This window comes from Carcharhinus amblyrhynchos, chromosome 6 (genome assembly GCF_965287045.1).
Source record: "Carcharhinus amblyrhynchos chromosome 6, sCarAmb.v2.hapA, whole genome shotgun sequence".
Classification (NCBI taxonomy): Eukaryota; Metazoa; Chordata; class Chondrichthyes; order Carcharhiniformes; family Carcharhinidae; genus Carcharhinus; species Carcharhinus amblyrhynchos.
The window spans coordinates 13,656,661-13,678,652 of record NC_137329.1 but is presented as its reverse complement, the minus strand read 5'-3'; the positions used below and the strand labels follow the sequence as shown (position 1 = coordinate 13,678,652).

General features: G+C 44.9%; 1 protein-coding gene across 9 annotated transcripts in view; it reads left to right on the top strand.

Moving 5' to 3' along the window:
• The window catches only part of nav2a (neuron navigator 2a), an 806,339-nt gene that overhangs the window by 475,893 nt on the left and 308,454 nt on the right, over nt 1–21,992 (top strand). Inside the window, exon 1 of one of the 9 annotated variants that reach the window (XM_080189919.1) lies at nt 14,050–14,110. The exons of 7 other annotated variants lie outside the window; for them this stretch is intronic. In XM_080189919.1, coding sequence (XP_080046045.1) covers nt 14,063–14,110 — 48 coding nt within the window. In that variant the 5' untranslated portion in view covers nt 14,050–14,062. Of the gene's footprint in view, nt 1–14,049; nt 14,111–21,375; nt 21,416–21,992 lie in introns of those variants that run through there. One more of the 9 variants, XM_080189920.1, reaches the window with a different exon arrangement.

Below are 21,992 nucleotides of genomic sequence, written 5' to 3'. Positions count from 1 at the left end.
CTTAATCTGAAATAAAGACAGAAAATGCTGGTAACAAAATAAGGATTAGGACTGGGTCTGGTGACATCTATGAAGAGAGACTGTGTATCCTTACAGTGTTTTCCCCACCTCCCAATGTTCCTCTCCTGTCCTGAGGCAAGTGATATACTGTGTGTTGTGGTGATATAATTGCTAACAGCTCTTCCTCTCATTTTACCTTGTGCAAGAGGCCTTTTGTCTTTTGCATTTTATTCGATAATTTATGACTCAGCTTCTCACTCAACAGATTTGCTTGCATTTGTGGGTACAATTAGGAGGGAAAATTGGATGTGCGGCCTCCAAGTCAGTAAGTAGGCGTGCTGCCAGCATGATTAGACCTATTGATTGGCAGCTTTTAATCAGCAAAGTATTTCTTGGCCTCAGTCTAGCTGGGCCTCACTCCTCTTAGATGTACTGATGTGGTAGTGAGTCATGTGGACTAAGGAAGTCCAAGATTCAATCACTGGTGCACACTCAGATTCCAGATATCAACTTCCGATTTGAGCAGACAAAAGCATGTGTTATTGGTTGTTGTCGGTGCAGATGTGATGGGCCCAATGGTCTTCTGCACTCTAGGGTTTCTATGATCTATGAATAATTTTTTAAAAATGGGTGGCACGGTGGCACAGTGGTTAGCATTACTGCCTCATAGCTCCCTGACCTGAGTTCGATTCCCGGCTTGGGTCACTGTCTGTGTGGAGTTTACACATTCTCCCAGCGTCTGCGTGTGTTTCCTCCAGTTGCTCTGGTTTACCCCCACAATCCAAAAATGCGCAGGTTAGGTGCATTGGCCATGCTAAATTGATGTGGAGATGCCGGCATTGGACTGGGATAAAACAGAAAGAAATTCCACAACACCAGTTTAAAGTCCAAACAGGTTTATTTGTAGCAAAAGCCGCAAGCTTTTGGGACAAGCTGTCCCCTCATCAGGTGGCTGGGAGTTCCAAATTGCCCCAGGATGCATAGATTAACGGGATTAGCGGGGCAGATATGTGGAGTTACATGGATGGGGCTTGGGTGGGATTGTTGTCAGTGCAGAATCGATGGGCTGAATGGCCTTGTCCTGCGCTATAGAGTTTCTATGTTATCATGAGGTGAGGGCAGAGACAAACTTGATTGGACCATTCCGCAATCAAATTGTGCCAAAACTTGGGAAGTATTGCTGATTGTCCATTAAAAGCCAGTTGAATGAGATTTCAAAGAGCTCTGAGTGCCCACGTCACAGGACTTCAAAAAAACCAACAAAATGAACACTAAATAAAGAATTTCTCCATAGCCCTGCCCTAATGATGTCAATGTCCTGAACTTGTATATCTGAATGTGACAGTACATCAAACATATGCTTTATGTTGACTTTGTCACAACACCAATTTTCACTATTGGGCCCCATAAAAGTAGTATACCCCATCCCTTTGCATGACAGTAAGACAGGAGAGGCAATGGCTGTGTGGTATTATCACTGTACTATTAATCCAGAAACTCAGCTGATGTTCTGGGGATCCAGGTTCGAATCCCACCAAAGCAGATGGATTAAAGTATCTAATGATAACCATGAAATGATTGTTGGAAAAAAACATCTGATTCAGGGAAGGAAATCTGCTGTCCTTACCTGGCCTGGCCTACATGTGACTTCAGAGCCACAGCAATGTGGTTGACTCTCAATTGCTCTTGGGCAACTAGAGATGGGCAGTAAATACTGACCAGCCAGCGATGCCCATGCCCATGTGGAAGATCCCCAAACAATTTATATCCAACTAAATATTTTGAAGTGCAAACAAATCACCCAGTTAATGAAGTAGTAACCAGCTGATTTTTTTTTAAACAGGGTACATGGAAGAACTCACCTGTTCTTCTTTCAAAGTGTGTCTTTTGTGCCCACTCTGGAGGGCAGGAGGGGCCTTGGCTTAACATTTCATCCAAACATGGTACCTCTGGCAGTGCAGCAACACCTTAGTGGAGTATCAGCTGTGATTTCTGTACTCAGGTTTCTGGACTGCGGCCTATGACTTTCAGTTGAGGTGAAAATACCTTTGTCTGTGCGTGCATGAACTAACGTGCATGAATGCATTCAAAACATGCGTCCAACTTATAATGTAACTTCAAAACTGTAATCAAATCTCCAGCTTTGAGCTTTGTCTATGAGATTTGTGAAATCATTTCAGGTAAAACTTTAGTCATAACAGACAGATCTATCCATTGGATTTACTTGTGTATAACTGGTGCTAAATTCAAATCAAAATATACAAGATTTTCAAGTTTCCGTGGAACCAATAGATTGGATAGCCACTTTGAGGCAATCTGCTCTCTTTACCCACCAATGCCAAATAAAATGCCTATTGGTGGCAGGAAGTCGACCCTTCTTCAACTGACCTTTGACCCAACACTTGCAGCATTGCGTTCAAAAAGTGGGGACCACCTGAAGTTCCATCCTGGCTTGCTACATTGCCTTCTCGTTCCCTGTAGCCAAAGTGCATCTCCCCCTTAAGAGATATACGCTGCCTTTAAATAGCACCACGATCATCAGATATCTCTGCCCTCTTTGGGTGAGTTTTCAATCAAAAACACGAGTGGCACCTGGTCATTAGTGATGATGAGGAGCTAGAGACAAAGTGAGTGATGATGAGGAGCCCTGACCAAATTCACCTTCTGATTGTACCTGTCTGATGAGGCACCTTGTTACATAAGTGGCTGAGTCATATAAGGAAGAAGCAAAGTGCTTGAATTGATATAGTTCCTCATTATGTGCTTACAATGATCCAGAGTGTTCCATGTACAGGGGAATGGATCAGGTTCCAGTCTCAGTCTGCTCTGATCCATCTGTTGTGAGCCAACTAGTGCTGTAGGTGCTCCATTGTTTAGGGAGGGGATATTTAGTCAAGATTCCAGCTCCTCATGTTATTTGAATGGAAGAGCGTGTTTGTATGTTGGAGGAGGACAAGACCACGCTTAGCTATGGTCTTCTAGCAATGAAATATTGTACACTCACTCACAGTTGAGGACTGTGCGTGAGAAGCTGTCAGTTATTGCAGGGTATGAGGTGCCTTCCTCCTTCGTATTGCTCCAGGAGCCCATTTTGGAAGAAGTTGCTCTTCAGACACCTGGTAATGAAGGGGTGAGTATGCATTCCTAATTTCTGGTGGTGGAATGAAGTAGACGGGTTTGGTGCAGGCGGGAGCGATGAGCCTGGCGGGAGCCAAAAATGATGTGGATATGCCGGCGTTGAACTGGGGTAAACACAGTAAAAAGCCTGACAACACCAGGTTTTAGTCCAACCGATTTATTCGATAGTAAACTCACAAGCTTTCGGGTTAGTCCCTTCGTCAGGTGAATGGAGAGTTCTGGCCTCAGACAGAGCATATAAAGCACAGACAGTTTAGAGATTACTGAACAGCAGGTTAGGTGTAAAGATTCGCATTCTAATCAGTAACCTCTAAACTGTCTGTGCTTTATATGCTCTGTCTGAGGCCAGAACTCTCCATTCACCTGACGAAGGGACTAACCCGAAAGCTTGTGAGTTTACTATCGAATAAATCGGACTAAAACCTGGTGTTGTCAGACTTTTTACTGTGGGAGCCAAAAAGTCAGGAATCCACCGGTGTAAAGTGATGCTGCAATTCTCCCAGTTGTGAGTTAATGTTGGCCTGGTCTTTCCGTCGGTGTGAATTCTATGTGCATTCATTTGTGTCTTACGAATTCTAATTAAAACAACTACCCATTGGAAGCGCATTAGGCTTTTTGAACTTGCATCTCTCCAGCAAGAAATTACGTTGGTTTAAAACCAGATTGATAAAGAGTGGCCATCCTGGGTTCTCAAGAGACTTTGAGATGAGTATACCAAACCCTTTTAGCCACAGTGCTGCAATGCTCCTGATGCGCCACCGTATATGATTCTGCCATGATAGACCGGTTCCTGCCTCTATCTTCACATCGAGCTGGTCTTCATGGGCAGCACCGTGCTGCTAGAGCCATGGGCCCCTCCAGTGTCACCGAGTCGGATCTGTACAATGCCTGAGATTGGGAGTACAAAGGTCTCCTTACTCACACACCAGTGGCTATCTGGACAGCGCTATTCTGTGAGACTCGTGCAGCCACTGCAACATAGGTCCAAAGTTCAATTGGAGGGATAGAATGCCAAGTTGGAGAGGGTGGAGGGGTGTGGGGGGGGGGAGGTGGTTGGTGGCAGTTGAAGAAGACGTGGGGGGAGCGCAATGTGAAATTAAGCTGTGTTACTGTGCAAGGCATTGGGGGTGGGTGGGGCAGGGTGAAGGCTTATGATGGCAGGCAAAAGGACAAGGAGGTGGATGAAGACGACAAACAATGGAAAGCAGAGGGATGATGAAGGGGAGGAAGATGGACCCTAACAAAACTGAATAAAAAGCTTACAAACGAGGGCATCGAAGGGATATCATATCATTTACAGGAAGGGGATGGATGAAGACTCCAGTGATCTAAGTGGGGCATGGTTGCCTCAAAGGTGATGGACCTGTTTGACAGGGAGAATGAGGCTAGTTGAATTGAGGAACAGACTTCTTCTTGAGGTTGCTAGGCTCTTCCCTCGGGGTTGCTGACAGCTTGCACGGTCTGGTGAAGACGGGTGGGCTGAAGAGAGTGTTCTGGACTGGTGTTTAAATATGGAATCGGGATCTTTGAACCATCCAACTGATAGTGGGAGACAGCATCTAGCGGCCCACCAGGAGACTCAGAGGAAAACTTACCCATGCTTAATTAATGAGGTTCAAAGTGCAGAACCTGCCATGGTATCCCGCCATTCTGGCCAGCGGGAAAGGTGCTGCTGGAGCCACCCATCACTGCACATAGTCTCAGAAACAGAGAATTCTACCCACTGCTCCTTACTTCCTGAGTACTTGCACATCAGTTCATGTGACAAGTATTGCACTGCATTCCATTGGTAAATGGAACTCTCCATTACCTGGCACCACACATTCCCTGTGTGTGCCAGATAATAAAGATTATATCGGACAATCTTCTACCCACATCCCTCAATTAATCTCCATGCCAAATGCCTACATAATTCTCTTTCAATCTTCCTGTGTTGAAAGCCTCACTCATCCCAATCAGCAGTCCATCCCAATCATTAACCATTATCAGTGGCAGGAGATCTTTGTATTCTCTAGTGATCAAATGACACAGGTGTGATTGCTTTTAATTCAAATTTTAGACAACTGTCAAATGTGAACTTCTGAAGATTGCTTTGTGCAATTAAATATGTATTGGGGAGTTTCAAATGCCAGATTTTTATTGAATTCAAATTTCACCATCTGCTGTGGTGGGATTTGAAACCGGGTCTCCAGGGCATTACTCAGGGTCTCTGGATTAGTAGTCCAGCAACAAAACCATTACAGCACTGTCTCCCCTGACCTGCAGGTGACTGTCTGGTTATGACCAGATAAGAATGGAATTTTGCACGCACAGTCCCAGCAAGCTGGCTGAGAGATACAGGAGGAGGAATATGTGGTCAACTATGTCAAAGGCTATAGGCAAGTCAAGAAGATGAGGAATAATGGTTTACTGAAGGTGCTTTCTAAATACAAGGTGTTATTGAAATGATTTGAGGATGATTGCAATCCATTCGTAACTTCTGGCGTTCTGCATGGGGATGTGCAGTAATTTCCTCTGACTAATGTTTGGGAAGACCAAAGCCATTAGGGGGAATTTTCCCATCCCACCCACCGCAGAAATTATAGCAAGTAGGGGGCAGACCATGCAAAGGTCGATTGACCTCAGGCAGGATTTTCCTGTTTTGGAGCGAGCTGGAAAATCCCGCCCATTGTCTTCATTCCCTGCCACAAGTGCTGTTTCTAGCCTCTGACTTCACCCTTCTTTCTATGGACTGCTGGCAATCTCGCTGTCATCTTTGACTCCAGAATGAACCTCTAATCATAATTCCACATCATCACTAAGGCCGCCTATTTCCACCATGATGATAATTACCTGACTTTGTTCCTGTCTCAGCTTACCTACCTTTGAACTGATTAACCAAGCCTTCATTATTTCTGATGATGTGGAGATGCCGGTGTTGGACTGAAGTGGATAATAGAACCATAGAATCCCTACAGTGTAGAAGGAGGCCATTCAGCCCATCGAATCTGCACCAACCACAATCCCACGCAGGCTCAATCCCCATAGCCCCATGTATTAACCCTAGCTAGTCCCCCTGACACGAAGGGCCAATTTAGCAAGGCCAATCCACTTAACCTGCACATCTTTGGACTGTGGGGGGGAACCCACACAGACAATGACCCAAGCCAGGAATTGAACCCTAGTCCCTGGCGCTGAGAGGCAGCAGTGTGAACCATTGTGCCACAGTGCATCCATGCCAATAAGATGAGAGGTCTCACAACACCACTTTTTAGTCCATTCTGAAGTCTCATACAGCGACTTCACCTGAGCAGCGCTCCGAAAGCTTGTGATTCCAAATAAAACTATTGGACTATAACCTGGCATTGTGTGACCTCTCATCCTTATTTCTGGACTTAATTATTCCATGGCTGGCTGGCCTACCCTCCGTAAACTTGAGATCATCTGCAACTCTGCTGCCTGTGTTTCAATTTACACCAAATTCCATTCACCTGTCACTCCTGTGCTTGTTCATTAATATCAACCAATGCTTCCATTTTAAAATTTTCTTTCTTGTTTTCAATCCCTCCAGCCCCTCGCTCCTCACTATCCCATTATCCTCGCAATCCCCTCAAGCCAACCAAATTCCTGAGATGTCTGCATAGCTTCAATTCTGGCCCATCAGGCATCCCTGTTTCTAGTTTTTCCACTATCAGTGGCTGTTCCTTCAGCTGCCAAAGTCCAAAGCTCTCTAATTTCCTTTCTAATCCTTTCTCCCCCCCACCACCCTTTCCTTTGAGCTTCTTCTTGAAATCTGCTTCTTTGATCAACCTCGTGGTCATCCGTTCTAATGTCTGGTTACATGTCTCAGTGCCAAATATTTTTTGTGGGCGTGAAAGGTTATCAGAGGCAGGCAGGAATGCGGAGTTGAGGTTCCAGTGAGATTGGCCGTGATCTTCTTGAATGGTGGAGCAGGCTCGAGGGGCCGAATGGCCTGCTCCTGTTTCTAATTTGCCTGTCGGTATGCTTGTCAGCCCCCCTGTGAAGCATTTTGGAATGTTTAGTATGTTAAAGGCACTATGTAAAAGTAGAAATATAGAATCCCTACAGACAAAAGAAGGCCATTTGGTCCATCAAGCTTGCACTGACAACAACCCCAGGGCCTATCCCTGTAACCCCACATATTTACCTTGCTAACCCCCTGACACTAAGGGGCAATTTAGCATGGCCAGTCAACTTGGCCCGCATATCTTTAGACTGTGGGAGGAAACCGGAGCACCCGGAGGAAACCCACGCAGAGACGGGGAGAAAGTGCAAACTGCTCACGGTCACCCGAGGTCTGTGTGGAGTTTGCATGTTCTCCCCATGTCTGCGTGGGTTTCCTCCGGGCTAGGTTGATTGGCCATGATAAATTGCCCTTTAGTGTCCGAAGATGTGTGGGTGAGAGGGGATTAGTGGAGGAAATATGTGGGATTACGGGGATAGGGTCTGGGTGGGATATTTAGCTGGACATTCTGTGCAAACTCAAAGGGCTGAGTAGTCTGCTTTTGCACTGTGGGGTCTCTATGATTAAAAGTAAGTAAAATGTCATCCCTTTTCAGGATAATTAAATCTGTTTCACATTTTGTAGAGCTCCTGGTTTATTAACATTTCATTTCTGTCTGCCTGATACATATATCATTGCCATTTTCGAAGAACTTGATGTAGTTTTTCTGTCATTTGAAACCTAGAGTATTTCTAAATGAGTGGAGACCATTAGCAACATGCATTTTGCCAATACAAAACAGTTCCCCATTAGATTATGGCAATTTGTGCTTAATTGTTCCCACAGGGTCAATGAAAAATGCTGCAAGAATAAAGAGGGACAAGTTGCAATGGGCAGGTGCATATAGCTGATGATGAAAATGCGTTTGCATTGGCCTTGTGGAAACCGGAGTAATTGCAGAACTAACAGTTACAAAGATGGATGGACGTTTAAAATGTGTTGCACTCCAATTCATAGACGTAGCAAAGAAAGTGCGGTTGGTCTAAAAATAACGTACACTCACATGCAGCTATGCTGTTATTTTCCCCCCTCGTCTTCCCCTTCTCCCCCTTCCTTTCACCCTCCTCCCTTTCCCCCTCCAACCCCTCCGTTTTCCCCTCCCCCTTTTCTTTCCCCCTTCCCCCCTCCCCCCTCCCCCTCCTCTTCCCCTTTCCTTTCCCCTTTTCCCACCTCCCCTTTTCCCCTCCCCTTCTTCCTCCCTCCCCTTGCCCCCCCCTTCTACCCCCTTCCTCACTCCCCTCCCCTTCCCCCTCCATTCCCTCCCCTCCCTTTCCCCCCTCCCTTTCCCAGTTCCCCTTTTCCCCTTGCTTTTCCCACCCTCCCTTCCTCCTTTCCCCTTTTCCCCTTCCCCTTTCCCCCCTCCCCTTGCCCCCTCCCCTCCCCCCTTTCTCCCTCCCCAACCCCCCCCTTCCATTCCCTTTCCCCTCCCCTTTCCCAGCTCTCCTTTTCCCCTTGCTTTTCCCACTCTCCTTTCCCCCCTTTCCTCCTTCCCTCCCTTCCCCCTCCCTTTTCTCTCCTAACCTTCCCCATTCCTTTCCCATTTCCCCCTCCTCTTTCCCTCCCCGCTCTTTTCCCTTCCCCATTCCACCTCCCCTTTCACCTCTTCTCCTTCCCTCCCCCCGTAACCCCTCCCCTTCCCCCTATTTTCAAGCAAATGTTAATATTTCTACATTAAATGTGACAAAACAGTTATTTTCTCAAAGAACAGAGTTCGGTATTTAAAATATAACACCTGTTTATCTTTTCACATGATCTGAAGGTGAATACAAGTTGGGCCAGGTTACTTGGACTCACTTGGTTCATTGTTCCAGCATTACCTTAGACTCCCCATCGATTTGGCATGATAGAAGCACGTATCCGTTATCCATCACCCTGCGCAGAAGAAAACCTTGCTGCAAGACTTAAATTTGCCATGTTGAAGTTGGCACGCGTCATCGTTTATCTTACCTTTTTAGTTTAGGTTGAAATAATATGCTGCATTTTTCCGTATCACTTATTTTATTGAATTCTGTCACAGGATCACCACTTCTCAAGGCCGAGAAGTTTCTCTAATCTAGTTTCTTTGTGTTGGTGGAGTGGCACAGTGGTTAGCAACGCTGCCTCACAGCACCGGGGACCCAGGTTCAATTCCAGCCTCAGGTCACTGTCAGTGTAGACTCTGCACGTTCTCCCATGGGTTTCCTCCGGGTGCTCCGGTTTCCTCCCACAATCCAGAGATGTGCGGGTTAGGTTGATTTGCCATGCTGAATTGACCCTTAGTGTCAGCAGGGTAAATGAGGGTTACGGGAATACGGCCGAGGTGGGATTGTGGTTGGTACAGACTTGATGGGCCGAATGGCCTCCTTCTGTACTGTAGGGATTCTATTCTTTTAAGTTTTAAAATGGCATATGGTAACTATTAGTCTGGCTGATCGAGGGTTTAATTCTCTTCTTAACATTGTTGGAAGAAGAAGTCGTGAAAGTTTCCAAACTTGGCATTTTTACAAAAGAAACTAAGTCATAGCTTGCCGAGATTATCTATTGAGTATCTGAAGTTAAAAGCCTTATCTTACATGAAGATCTCAACATGGAAACTGGTTGTCTGGTCCAGCCACCCTATGCCCACCCTGTTCCGATATTCCTTTATTCCTCTTCCTGCAACTGCATAACTCATCTTTAGGGAGAGGGAGAAAGGACTAGAAGGTTACACTGATAGAGTCATTGGAAGAAAGGAAGGAGGAGGCTTGCGTGCAGCACAAAGGCCAGCACAGAGTGATTGGGCTGAATGGCTTGGCTGTTACTGTGCTGCAGAAAGTAGGTACAGGCAGTCTTCGAGGGCAGTATGGTCGCACAACGGTTAGCACTGCTGTCTCACAGCGCCAGGGACACGGGCTTGATTCCGGCTTCAGACAACTGTAAGTTTGGAATTTGTACATTCTGCCCATGTCTGTGTGCGTGGTTTTCCTTCGGGTGGTCTGGTTTCCTCCCACAGTCCAAAGATGTGTGGATTAGGTGGATTGGCCACGCTAAATTTCCCCTTAGTGTCAGGGAGACTAGCAGGGTAAACACATGGGGTAATGGGGATAGGACCTGGGTGGAACTGTTGTCATTGATGCAGGTTTGATGGGCCAAATGGCCTCCTTCTGCACTGTGGGGATTCTCTGATTTGATTCGACTTTGTGACATTTGAGTAATGATGAACTTGACTTTTCAACTCCATGCCAGTGAACAATTCTGCACTGTCCATTCCCTGACTCAAGAAGCTCGGTTGCTGTTCCGATTCATGTTTATTTGGCGAATGTTTAAGTTTCCAAACTTATTCTTAAAATGTTAAATTTTCCAACATTAATATATTGCTGTTTTACTTCTTTATAATTGATTGAGTGCAAAATTCTGGTTTATTTTTGCCAAGATAGGATATAGAGCCTTGGTCAGGAATCAATCCCTGATTGTTCTTTTGGGAAAATCCGTTCTGAGTTAAGACGTTTCGACCTAAGACACAGTTTCAGGTACCAATTGTGCTGTAAGTCCGAGGACTGCCTTTACTTCTATGTAATTCAGGTATCTGATGTAGGTGCTTGTCTTTGTGACTGCCCTTAGAATGGCCTCCAGCATTTAAGTGTCCCCTGAGCAGGGGATAAAGCAATTTTAACAGGAGTTATTTTGACTTCTGTTCTGCTGTTTTCGTTACATAGTCCACCATTCTGTTTGCTTTATTGATTGCTGTTCTGCATTGGTATCAAGTCCACCAGTGTTCCTATTGGTTTTCCTCATTCCACCCTTAGCAGTTTCTACACTATTTATGGAATCATTATATCATGATGAGGAGATGCCGGCTTTGGACTGGGGTAAACACAGTAAGAAGTCTCGCAACACCAGGTTAAAGTCCAATAAGGTTTATTTGGTAGCAAAAGCCACTAGCTTTCAGAGCGCTCACTACTCCTTCATCAGGTGAGTGGGATCCTGAGTGTTTAGGTTGCTTTTCTTATGGTTTTGACAGTGTATTGGTATTACCAGATCTCTTTGCTTTTTTTACCTGATTTATATTGTTATTCTTGAAGCGATATGCAACACTCTTGTTTTTCTTGCCAAAAGGTAATACCTCACATGTGTCTATGCCGAAATTTGCTTGCCAGTTATCTGACAGCCCTGTAAGTTTATCAGCATTGTTTTATAATTTGTTCCAGTTGTCCTCAATATTGACTATCCCTGCCGATCTCGCTGGTGAGGATCACATATGGTCCCCATCAATGGGGATATGATGTGGTGGCTTCGCCAGTAGAACAGAGGCCAGTGGGCCCCCTGGTAGGGGCAATGGGGCAGTGCTCCTTGGCCAGTGCTAGCTTGGCATCACCAGCCTGGCACAGTGGCAGTGCCCACCTGGCAACTGACAGTGCCAAGAGGTGGGGCTATGATGTGGGCGTGCCCGAAGGGGAGAGACAGGCCCATGATGGGGGTAGGTCCTACTGGGCAGATGGCGGGGGGGGGGGGGGGGCCTGCGGGAGGGGGTGCTGTGCACTCTGCAATCAGGGATCGGACAGGGCAGCCAACGGGAGTGAGCAAGCCAGGGCTAGAACCTATGCAAAATGGAATGGAATTGGCTTGGGCTCTGGGAAGGGCAGATGGCAGTCCCTACCACAACGAGGAAATGAGGAATTAAAAAAATGACGGATTGGCACTTGCTGTGACCGATATATCTGGTGAGAAGCCAGAAAGATCTGAGGCAACTCCCTCTCACCCTGCACTCCCCTGTTTAACTTCATGACAACATCCCAACTTTTAAAGAATCCTTTGCCAGGTTACAAATTTGCAATGTAAAGTTTTGCTTTTGGGACGGGAACCTGATCTTTACTTCTCCTCCCTCCAATGAGAGACAAGATGGTGTTGCTGCCGTGTGCTGACATGAGGAGGGTTGTGTATTGCACTGAGTCAGGCTAACACAAGCTCAACTGCAGGTAACCATCAGTGAGCAACTTCATTTACAGGAGGGGCAGCAGGGAGAGCCATATAACAAAGTATTGGCTAGTACAGTCTATTACAAGGAGCGCAGCCATGAACCTGCTCAATTAGGGCAGATGCGATTACAAAATGTAGCTGAAATTCCAACTATTACCCCTACTGGGCCGACTTGATGCTAATTTATTAGCTGCTATGCAGTGAAGTTCTATCCTCAGTTTGCATGCTTCTATTTTTACACTAACTTACTGCCTCACTATTCCAAATGAATCTCATATTCCTATGTAAGTTCTGCTGAGTTTAATCTCTCTTTAAAACACTGGCGATTCTAAACAGCTGTCAGTCTGAGTCTGAACCAGACTGCTCACATCTCCCCTTCTCCAATTCTGTAACCTCCTCCAGCCCAACAATCTTCTAAAGATCTGGGTGCTCCTCCAGTTCTGGTCTCTTGCACAAAGCCAAATTTTAATCACTCCACAATTGGCAGCCATGCATCCAGATGCTCCACCCTTTAAGTTCTGGAATTCCCTCCCTAAACCTCTCCACTCCTCTACTTCCCTCACCTCTTTAAAGACATTCTTGGAACATACTTTGATTTGATTTGATTCGATTTATTATTCAGATGTTCTTGCGCACTATACAGACAAAACATACCGTTCATAGAGAAGGAAATGAGAGAGTGCAGAATGTAGTGTTACAGTCATAGCTGGGGTGTAGAGAAAGATCAACTTAATGAAGGTAAGTCCATTCAAAAGCCTGATGGCAGCAGGGAAGAAGCTGTTCTTGAAGCTGTTGGTACGTGACCTTAGACCTTTGTATCTTTTTCCCAACGGAAGAAGATGGAAGAGAGAATGTCCAGGATGCATTGGGTCCTCAATTATGCTGGCTGCTTTTCCAAGGCAGCAGGAAGTGTAGATAGAGTTGATGGGTGGGAGGCTGGTTTGTATGATCACCTGGGCTACATTCACATCGTTTTGTAGTTCCTTGCGGTCTTGGGCAGAGCAGGAGCCATACCAAGCTGTGATACAACCAGAAAGAATGCTTTCTGTGGTGCATCTGTAAAAGTTGGTGAGAGTCGTAACTGACATGCCAAATTTCCTTAGTCTTCTGAGAAAGTAGAGGCATTGTGGGCTTTCTTGACTATAGTGTTGGCATGGGGGGGTGGGTAGGGGGGCTGGGGGGGCAGTTGTCAGGACAGATTGTTAGTGATCTGGACACCTAAAAACTTGAAGCTCTCGACCCTTTCTATTTCCTTGATCAAGATTTCTCCATATGTGGCTTGGTAGTAAATTCTATTTGATAATACGCCTGTGAGATGTTTGGCTAGTTTGGAGGCATTATATAAATGCAAATCGTTCCTGTTGAACTTTTAAACCCTGCTAGGATTGTGAAGCAGGTAGAATTAACCTTGATCCAAGATCCTGACCAACATGAAAGTAAAAGCCTTTTCTGTCTTTAGCATGCATAATTCCTATGCTTTGGCATAAATCTAGATGCTAAAAACTAGAAGAAAAGTTATTGCATGGGCATCTACAGAACGATGAGTCAGTTATAGAAGACAGGAACAAGTGGTACTGTAGAATTTTTGTAATAAGTCACCAGAAAGTAAGATATTTGGAGTTACTTATTCTCTATCTAATTTTTCTCTCTTTCTTTATGACTATCTGTCCCTCTATCTCTCTCTTTTCTTTAGTTGTGTAGCAACTTGGTTCCAACTGTAGACATTCATTAACAAATAACAACTACGTACAGGATGATGGTGATTCGATATTTCCAGGCATGACTATAGGATGACTCTAGGGACAAGCCCAGACAAGTTGGAGTGAAGCCCCAAACCAATTCCTGCTTGGCCAGCCTTGGTCATGTGACCCTTTCAGAAGCTCACCCGTAAAAGGGGCCAGATGCTGCAAGTTTTTCTGTCTCTTTTTTGGTTTGCCCGTAACCTCAACTGTGACTGAAAGCCACTGTAATACGCAAGTCTTGTCAATGCCGCTTGTTGAGTTGACCTTTCCAAAGTATCCAGTAACAGTACAGGTCAGTCAAATGCCCAATCAGTGCTTTTTCAGTTGCCCATTTATGATTATGAAGCTCCTTACACAGAGAATTAAGACACAGTAATGGTTTCATTTGGAAATCTGTAAAGTATGCTTTTATTTATTGATTTATTTCACAAATGTAAAATCTCTAAGCCAAACTGTTTCTTCTGGTCCTGCTGTTTTGAGTGCAGTTAGGCTTCCACTCAGTCTCGGGATTAGACACTCTTCTTCAATGTTGTGCATAGTTTCCTCTCTCCCACAGGCACTGGTGCCCCATCAGTGGGGGCTGACCAAGCCAGGTATAGTGGCAGGTCCTGAATCTATTGAGAGTGGACCACTCTTTCCTTGGAAGATTGAAACCAGGTCGCTGTTTGGTTGAGTTTGAGACCAACTACTTGTTTGCCGTGTCCAGTGATTCCCATTCACTTGTTCCAGGTTGCATTTGTGTTGAAATCCTGTATGTGGGAGGGTTTCTCCAGATCAGCCTTCTTGACGGGAGTCGTACTGTGGATGGGCTGAATAGATCAGTATGAAGTGGTGGGGGGGAGAGTGTTTTGGCAACTTTTTCTATCACTTTGGGGTTTTTGCAAGTCAGCGGATATGTGGAAGAGTGATATTTGGCAGGAAAAGGAACAAGGGGACTGGTTTTGAGTGTTGGATTCAGCTGGGTGTCAACTCTGCAGACGTGTAATAATCTCAACCAACGAGGGGAACAGTATTCTACCACTGAGTAAGAGAGTGTGGGTGCTGAGGTTGGGAGGTGGTGCTAGCAGTGTTTCATGTTGAGCTGGCTAGCTTGGAATCAAGTCGTTTCTAGACTTGATCTTGGCTGCAGTTGTTTTTGATTGTTTCTGGGAGGTCGCTGTCCTATCAAGGGTCACCCCAACTTACGTTGGGTGGTGCTTCAACTAGTAACCAGCCAATCATTGGGATGTTGAGCTCTTTATTGGCTTTTGTAAACAAAGTACCACATTGGTGCATTGGCACGCACAGAAACATAGAATCCCTACAGTGCAGAAAGAGGCCATTTGGCCCATCGAGTTTGCACTGACCACAAATCCACTCAGGTCCTATCCCTTAACCCCAAGTATTTTACCCTACTTGTCCCCCTGACACTAAGGGGTGATTTACCTGGCCAATCCACCTAACCCACACGTCTTTGGAGTGTGGGGGGAAATTGGAGCACCTGGAGGAAACCCATGCTGACACGGGGAGAATGTGCAAACTCCACACATTCAATTCCTGAGGCCGGAATTGAACCTGGGTCCCTGGTGCTGTGAGGCAACAGTGCTAACCACTGTGCCACCGTACCACCCCACATTAAATGTTTTGGTGCCAATTGTTTACCCAAACAACAGTGCATTGTATACTTTCGAATCTATTGCCTTTTAAGGCACAGGTATCATTGGCTGGGTTGAAATCAATGTGGGTGGCAATTAAAGATAGTTTATTTTTGAATGTCTATAATTACAGTTTGTGAAATTTAATACATGGAATTGTCAAGTTTATTACTCTGGGAAAAGAATGCGCTGGTGTCTCGCCATTATGATATTCTACTGTGGAGGAAGTGCACTTCCCTTTTTCTCCGGGGTGCCTTGTGTATACATCAGTCACAAACCCCGGAATCTCCCATGGGCACTTTGAAGTGCTTGACAGAAAACAATCAAGTTTGAAGCTTTTGTTTTCTGTAATCTTTTTGTTAATAGCTGTTGACTGTGTAGCTGGTGAGCATTTTATCTAATTGCTATGAAATATTAGTGGGGTGCTCTCATTTTCCACATGCCACGTGACTGACCTATCCTTCCTGGGTGCAAGATTATAGTCTCTATATGTTTGACTAATCGTTAGTATTTGCAACATACTCTTTTAGCAAGCATTAGTTCAGTCAATATTTCTATGCTAATTACAATATGTGACTATTGTCGGCGATTCGGGAATGCTTTAGAAAGCCTTTAGACCATCGTAGAGCCGTAGAGATATGCAGTGCAGAAACAGGCCCTTCGGCCCAACTCGTCCATGTTGACTAGGTTTCCTAAACTGAACAAGTCCCATTTGTTTGCATTTGGCCCACACCCCTTTAAACCTTTCCCATCCATGTATCTGTCCAAATGTATTTTAAAAGTTGTAAATGTACCCGCCTCTACCACCTCCTCTGGCAGCTCATTCCATTGATGCATCACAGAAATGTTAGTGAAATTTCAGGCAGAGAAAGTTTCAAAACATCACACTGACCTGATTTGGAAATTTGTAGTCTTTCCAAAAAGGGTGTTCTCTGAAAATATTAGATTTGGCAATCAATGATGTGCAATTTCAACATAAAAGGCATTGAGAGGCTCCCTAATTGTTGAGTGGCTTATGTTTGTTTGACTGTGTCTCAAAGTCAAGCTTTTGGCCCTCTTGTTCCAAGGTGAAATAATTGCATAGTCAAGGCTCATATTCTGCAAACGCTATGGCAACAAAAGATTGAATGGATTGAGGAGATAATGAGGAAGGGAAGAACAAAGATAAAAGTAGAAAAGGGAAGTCAAACTTGAATGGTGAAGTAAAGGAGTATGGAAAGCATGAAGAGCTGATGGAACTCTAACAATTCACAGAAATGGAAAATTGACAGAATACAACATTAGAAAGGCAGTAACATGGTGAGGAGATGAGAGGACAAACTGGAAATGAAAATCTGAGAAGCATTTTGATGAAAGCTGCAACAGGATTATCCAGATAAATTTGGCATGGATTGAAAAAGCAATCCAGATTCTTTTATGAACTAAAACAGCTGGATTTACAAAATTCATCAATTTATCATATTAACATCCATCATATTAATTCTGGCATGGATTTTCCAGCCTCCTCATGGCAGGACCTGCCACAGTGAATGTGATGGCTCAGCCTAAGATCGTAGACTTTTGGCAGGACTGAATGATCTTGGTGGCAGATGGATCTGTAAATTCACATCCCGACGTGTTCCCTGACCTACCGAGTTTTCCCAGTATTTTCGTTCTTATTTCAGATTTCCAATATGGTAAACTTAAAAGATTAAACAATCGCTACCGAGGATTTTAATACTTGCATTGCCGAGTAAACAGATTCACTGGTTAGAGATGCACTGGAGTTTATAAAAGTATTCAGGTTCAGCATTTATCAGGACATTTGATGCCAACTCCTGAGACAGATGAAAGGGTTCATTGTGCACTGTGGAAATGTGGATAAAACAGGCTAAACTGGATAGGCTACACGTCCATTTTCATTCCTGTCTCCTTATGTCACACTTCTTTGATAGTTTCTAATTAGCACAATTGTAAACCGACAGTCTATTTGGACTCTTTATCAGTGTTTCAGAAACCAGTGTCCTCCATCAGCCTGCACCTGATACTCCAACTTCTCCCACATCTGTACTCATCAATGGAGCAATTCGACAGAATATTTATTGTTTTGCATTCCTTGGTGATATCCATAAAGGAATGCAAACGTTATTAATGAGATTCGCTACATTAAACAAGCCTTTCAGTCCTGTAGGCACTCATGCCTTTGATGAGACAGGATTTCTGTTGCCCCAGTAGATAGTTGCCTTGTCCAAGATGAGGATATCCCACCTCCATTCTCAGCACCAGCTATTTTCCACTATGTGAGGGATATGCCCCCCCTCCCAACACTCACCCTGCTCGTTCCCCGATAAAAAGTCTCACAACAACATGTTAAAGTCCAACAGGTTTACTTGGTAGCACAAGCCACTAGCTTTCAGAGTGCTGCTCCTTTGTCAGGTGAGTGGGAGTTCTGTTCACAAAGAGGGCATATAAAAACACAAACTCAATTAACAAAATAATGTTTGGAATGCGAGTCTTTACAGGTAGTCAAGTCTTAAAGGTACGGACAATGTGAGTGGAGAGAGGGCTGAGCACAGGTTAAAGAGATGCGTATTATCTCCACTCAGGACAAGAGATGTGTATTGACTCCAGTCCGGACTGTTAGTGAGATTTTGCAAGCCCAGTCAAGTTGTGGAGGTTACAAAAGGTGTGACATGAATCCAAGATCTCGGTTGAGGCCATACTCATGTTTTCGGAACTTGGCTATCAGTCTCTGCTCGGCGACTTTGCGTTGTGTGTCGTGAAGGTTGCCTTGGAGAATGCTTACCAGAAAATCAGAGGCCAGATGCCTGTGACCGCTGAAGTGTTCCCCAACAGGAAAAGAGCACTGTTGCCTGGTGATTGTCGAGCGGTGTTCATTCATCCATTGCCATTGCGTCTGCATAGTCTCCCCAATGTACCATGCCTCGGGACATCCTTTCCTGCAGCTTAGGACAACGTTGGCCAAGTTGCAAGTGTATGTACCGTGTGCCTGGTGGATGGTGTTTTCACATGAGATGATGACATCTGTGTTGATGATCTGGCACGTCTTGCAGAGGTTGCTGTGGCAGAGTTGTCTGGTATCATGGTCAGTGTTCTCCTGAAGGCTGGGTAGTTTGCAGTGAACAATGGTCTGTTTGAGGTTGTCCGGTTGTTTGAAGGCAAAATGTGGGGGTGTGGGGATGGCTTTGACGAAATTTTCATCTTCATCAATGACATGTTGAAGGCTCTGGAGAAGATGTTGTAGCTTCTCCGCTTCAGGGAAATACTGGACGGTGAAGGGTACTTGCTCCCTTCTCCACTCACATTGTCTGTACCTTTAAGACTTGATTGCCTATAAAGACTTGCATTCCAACCATTATTTTGTGAACTGAATTTATGTTTTTATATGCCCTGTTTGTGAACAGAACTCCCACTTACCTGATGAAGGAGCAGCGCTCCGAAAGCTAGTGGCTTTTGCTACCAAATAAACCTGTTGGACTTTAACCTGGGATTGTGAGACTTCTTACTGTGTTTACCCCAGTCCAACGCCAGCACCTTCCCCGATAACAGACGACTGTGGTTTAAAGTCACTGGCACCATTTTAAAAGTGGCCTGTTGGATTCCCCCGTGATTTTCACAAAGGCCATTATCATGAACGCCTCCTGATTTACATTTGATGAGCAAGGTCATGAACTCTGACCTGGAAGCAGCAAGAGCACTTTGCCGTTCCTGAGGAACTGCTGCAAGCAGAGATGTATCTGTGTGAGCCCTAGTCACAGCTGGCAAGACTTTGGTTGGGGGAGTATTTTTTCTCCGATGCTTTTTTTGGCTAACTTTTTTTTCATTTCGACAACTTTACGGGCAGCTGAAGAGATTGCAACATCTTAGGGCCAATAGGGGCAAAAGTGAACATTTGGGTGAGGGTGGTGAGGATAGGAATGGGTGTTGAAGGAGGGTGAAGAGGGGAGGGACTGAGGAATGCCATTAAATCTTACTAGCATTGTTTTATTTTCAAGCCACCAATTTCTCCACAAGAGGCCTCAGCAGTATCAGCCCACTTCAGTCTCTGGGCCCATTTCAGCTTCCAGCCTACCTTACCCAGAGCATAAATCGGGCTTGACAGAGAACTTCCAAGGCAGGTGTGGCGAGCCCCAGAAATCCCATCTCGTGCCACCTGCATTGATCACCCACCTCAGGAATGAAAATCCTGCCCAGTCCTTAGAAATATCAATAATATTTTAAAAATTTGTTCATTATGCCACATGGAGAAAACTTTTTTAAGGTTTTGTACCCTTTCTGTAAGCAACCCAAAATAGAGTTGAGAGACAAGAGACTTGTCAATCGTAACCATTATTGATTCATAAGAACATAAGAACATAAGAACATAAGAAATAGGAGCAGGAGTAGGCCATCCAGCCCCTCGAGCCTGCCCCGCCATTCAATAAGATCATGGCTGATCTGTCGCTGCTCAGTTCCACTTTCCCGCCCTCTCCCCATAACCCTTAATCCCCTCTCCTATCAAAAACCCATCAACCCGTGTCTTAAAAATATTTAGCGAGGCAGCCTCCACCACTTCAACGGGCAGAGAATTCCAGAGATTCACCACCCTTTGAGTGAAGAAGTTCCTCCTCAACTCTGTTCTAAACCGCCCCCCTTTTATCTTGAGGCTGTGCCCCCTAGTCCTATTGTCTTTTTTGAGCGGGAAGAGTCTTTCCACCTCTATCCTATCCATCCCATTCATCATCTTATACATCTCAATGAGATCTCCTCTCATTCTTCTAAACTCTAACGAGTACAAGCCCAGTTTATTCAGCCTCTCCTCATAGCTCAACCCCCTCAACTCCGGTATCAGCCTAGTAAACCTCCTCTGCACTCCCTCCAAGGCCAAAATATCTTTGCGCAGGTGCGGCGCCCAAAAATGCACACAGTACTCCAGTTGCGGCCTCACCAATGCCCTATACAGCTGCAGCAAGACCTCCCTACTTTTATATTCAATCCCCTTCGCTATGAAGGCGAGCATCCCATTCGCCTTCCTGACCATCTCAATCATCATCTCAGATTTTTGTAGTCAAGACAGGTATTGGGAGTCACGAATTTTCCTGACACATAATTTCCTTCTCCATCCTGAAAGAACTTACATACCCTATTTTCATTTTGGGGAGATGGGAAAGAGCTAGACATATTGACAGTCTTTGGGGAAATGTCAAAAAACAATGCTTGTAATTGCCTGAACAGATATCTTTTTTATCTGTCACTGACAAGTGTGGCCTTTTGTTTTAATTTTTAAAAGGCTGGGGATTTAAGTGATTTCACAAGTTTGATAGTTATGCAGACCAATTTCGGCTTCACGAGCATTTACATTTACTCCACAAATTCCTGATTTCCACAGTCTGCCCTTACTACAGCGAAACTGGGGGTTGTTTAAACTCAGCACTGAGTTCAAATGACACTCCTGAGTTTGGGATCTCCACATGTGTGAGCTATACCCTGCCCCCTTCCCCCTACTGGTGAAAATGAGATCAATCAGAAGTGGGAGCGGGACATCTGAATCTGGCCCCCGCTATTTTTAAAGTTCCGGCCCATGCTGTAGGAAAAGTATCCGAAGGGCTAATGACTTTAATGTGAGCCTTCAGAAATGAGAAAATTGTTGCTTCTTCAGCCAGGAGAATCAAGGTACTTTGTATTATCAGCTGCTTATTAAAAAACACTTTGCTGCCAGCAAACTGATTTAGTAGAGAAGTTGTTCATACAACTGTTTGTCTGACATTCTGTGATCCTGCTACAATATAAATAGCCCGAATAGAGTGCTATTTATAGAAGAGTAAAAAGTAGCTGGTCACAGTTACATGACTAAGCCCTGTCAACCAGTTCAAGTCTGCACAATCTGTTTATTAAGGGCTCACATGTCTCACTGATGACAGCACACACGGTGTCACCTCACAGTTTTTGTGGACATTCGTATGGAAGGGCAGGGAATTACCAAGGTAGAACTGATGCAATTTAAACTATTTATATTGTGAATCATGGGGGATTTTTGTGGGGTGGTGCGAATAATGTTTGACTGATAATCAAGAACATCGCAAATTGGTACGTGCGAGCAGTAGGATTCGCTCGGTCATTCAATGCTACTCTGAATGAGCTTTTGATTATAGCTGTGAATGCTGGAAAGTTTATTTCTAGAAAGCAGGACCGTTGGCCTAAAGCAGTTTTGCTCTGAGTAGATTTCTGTTTACCCTTCTGTTCTTCACAGAAGACAGAGGGACCTTTTAGAAATGGAATGGGGAAGAGAAAAAGATCAAAGCTTTATATTGCTGTTTACTGTAGTTCACCAAAGCCAGTACAATTAAGATTGATAGTCAATATTTTATTTAGATAATGGTTGGAATTCCCCAGCTGTTCATGTTGGCAGGATTCTCCCGTCCCGGCTTCGTGGGGTGTTGTCAATGGGAATTCCCATTGACCGTGGTGGGAACAGAGAATCCCGCTGCTAACAAACAACGTGCCACCTCCCGCCTGTGGGGACCATGCGGCTGGGAGGCCGGAGAATCCCACTCATTAACT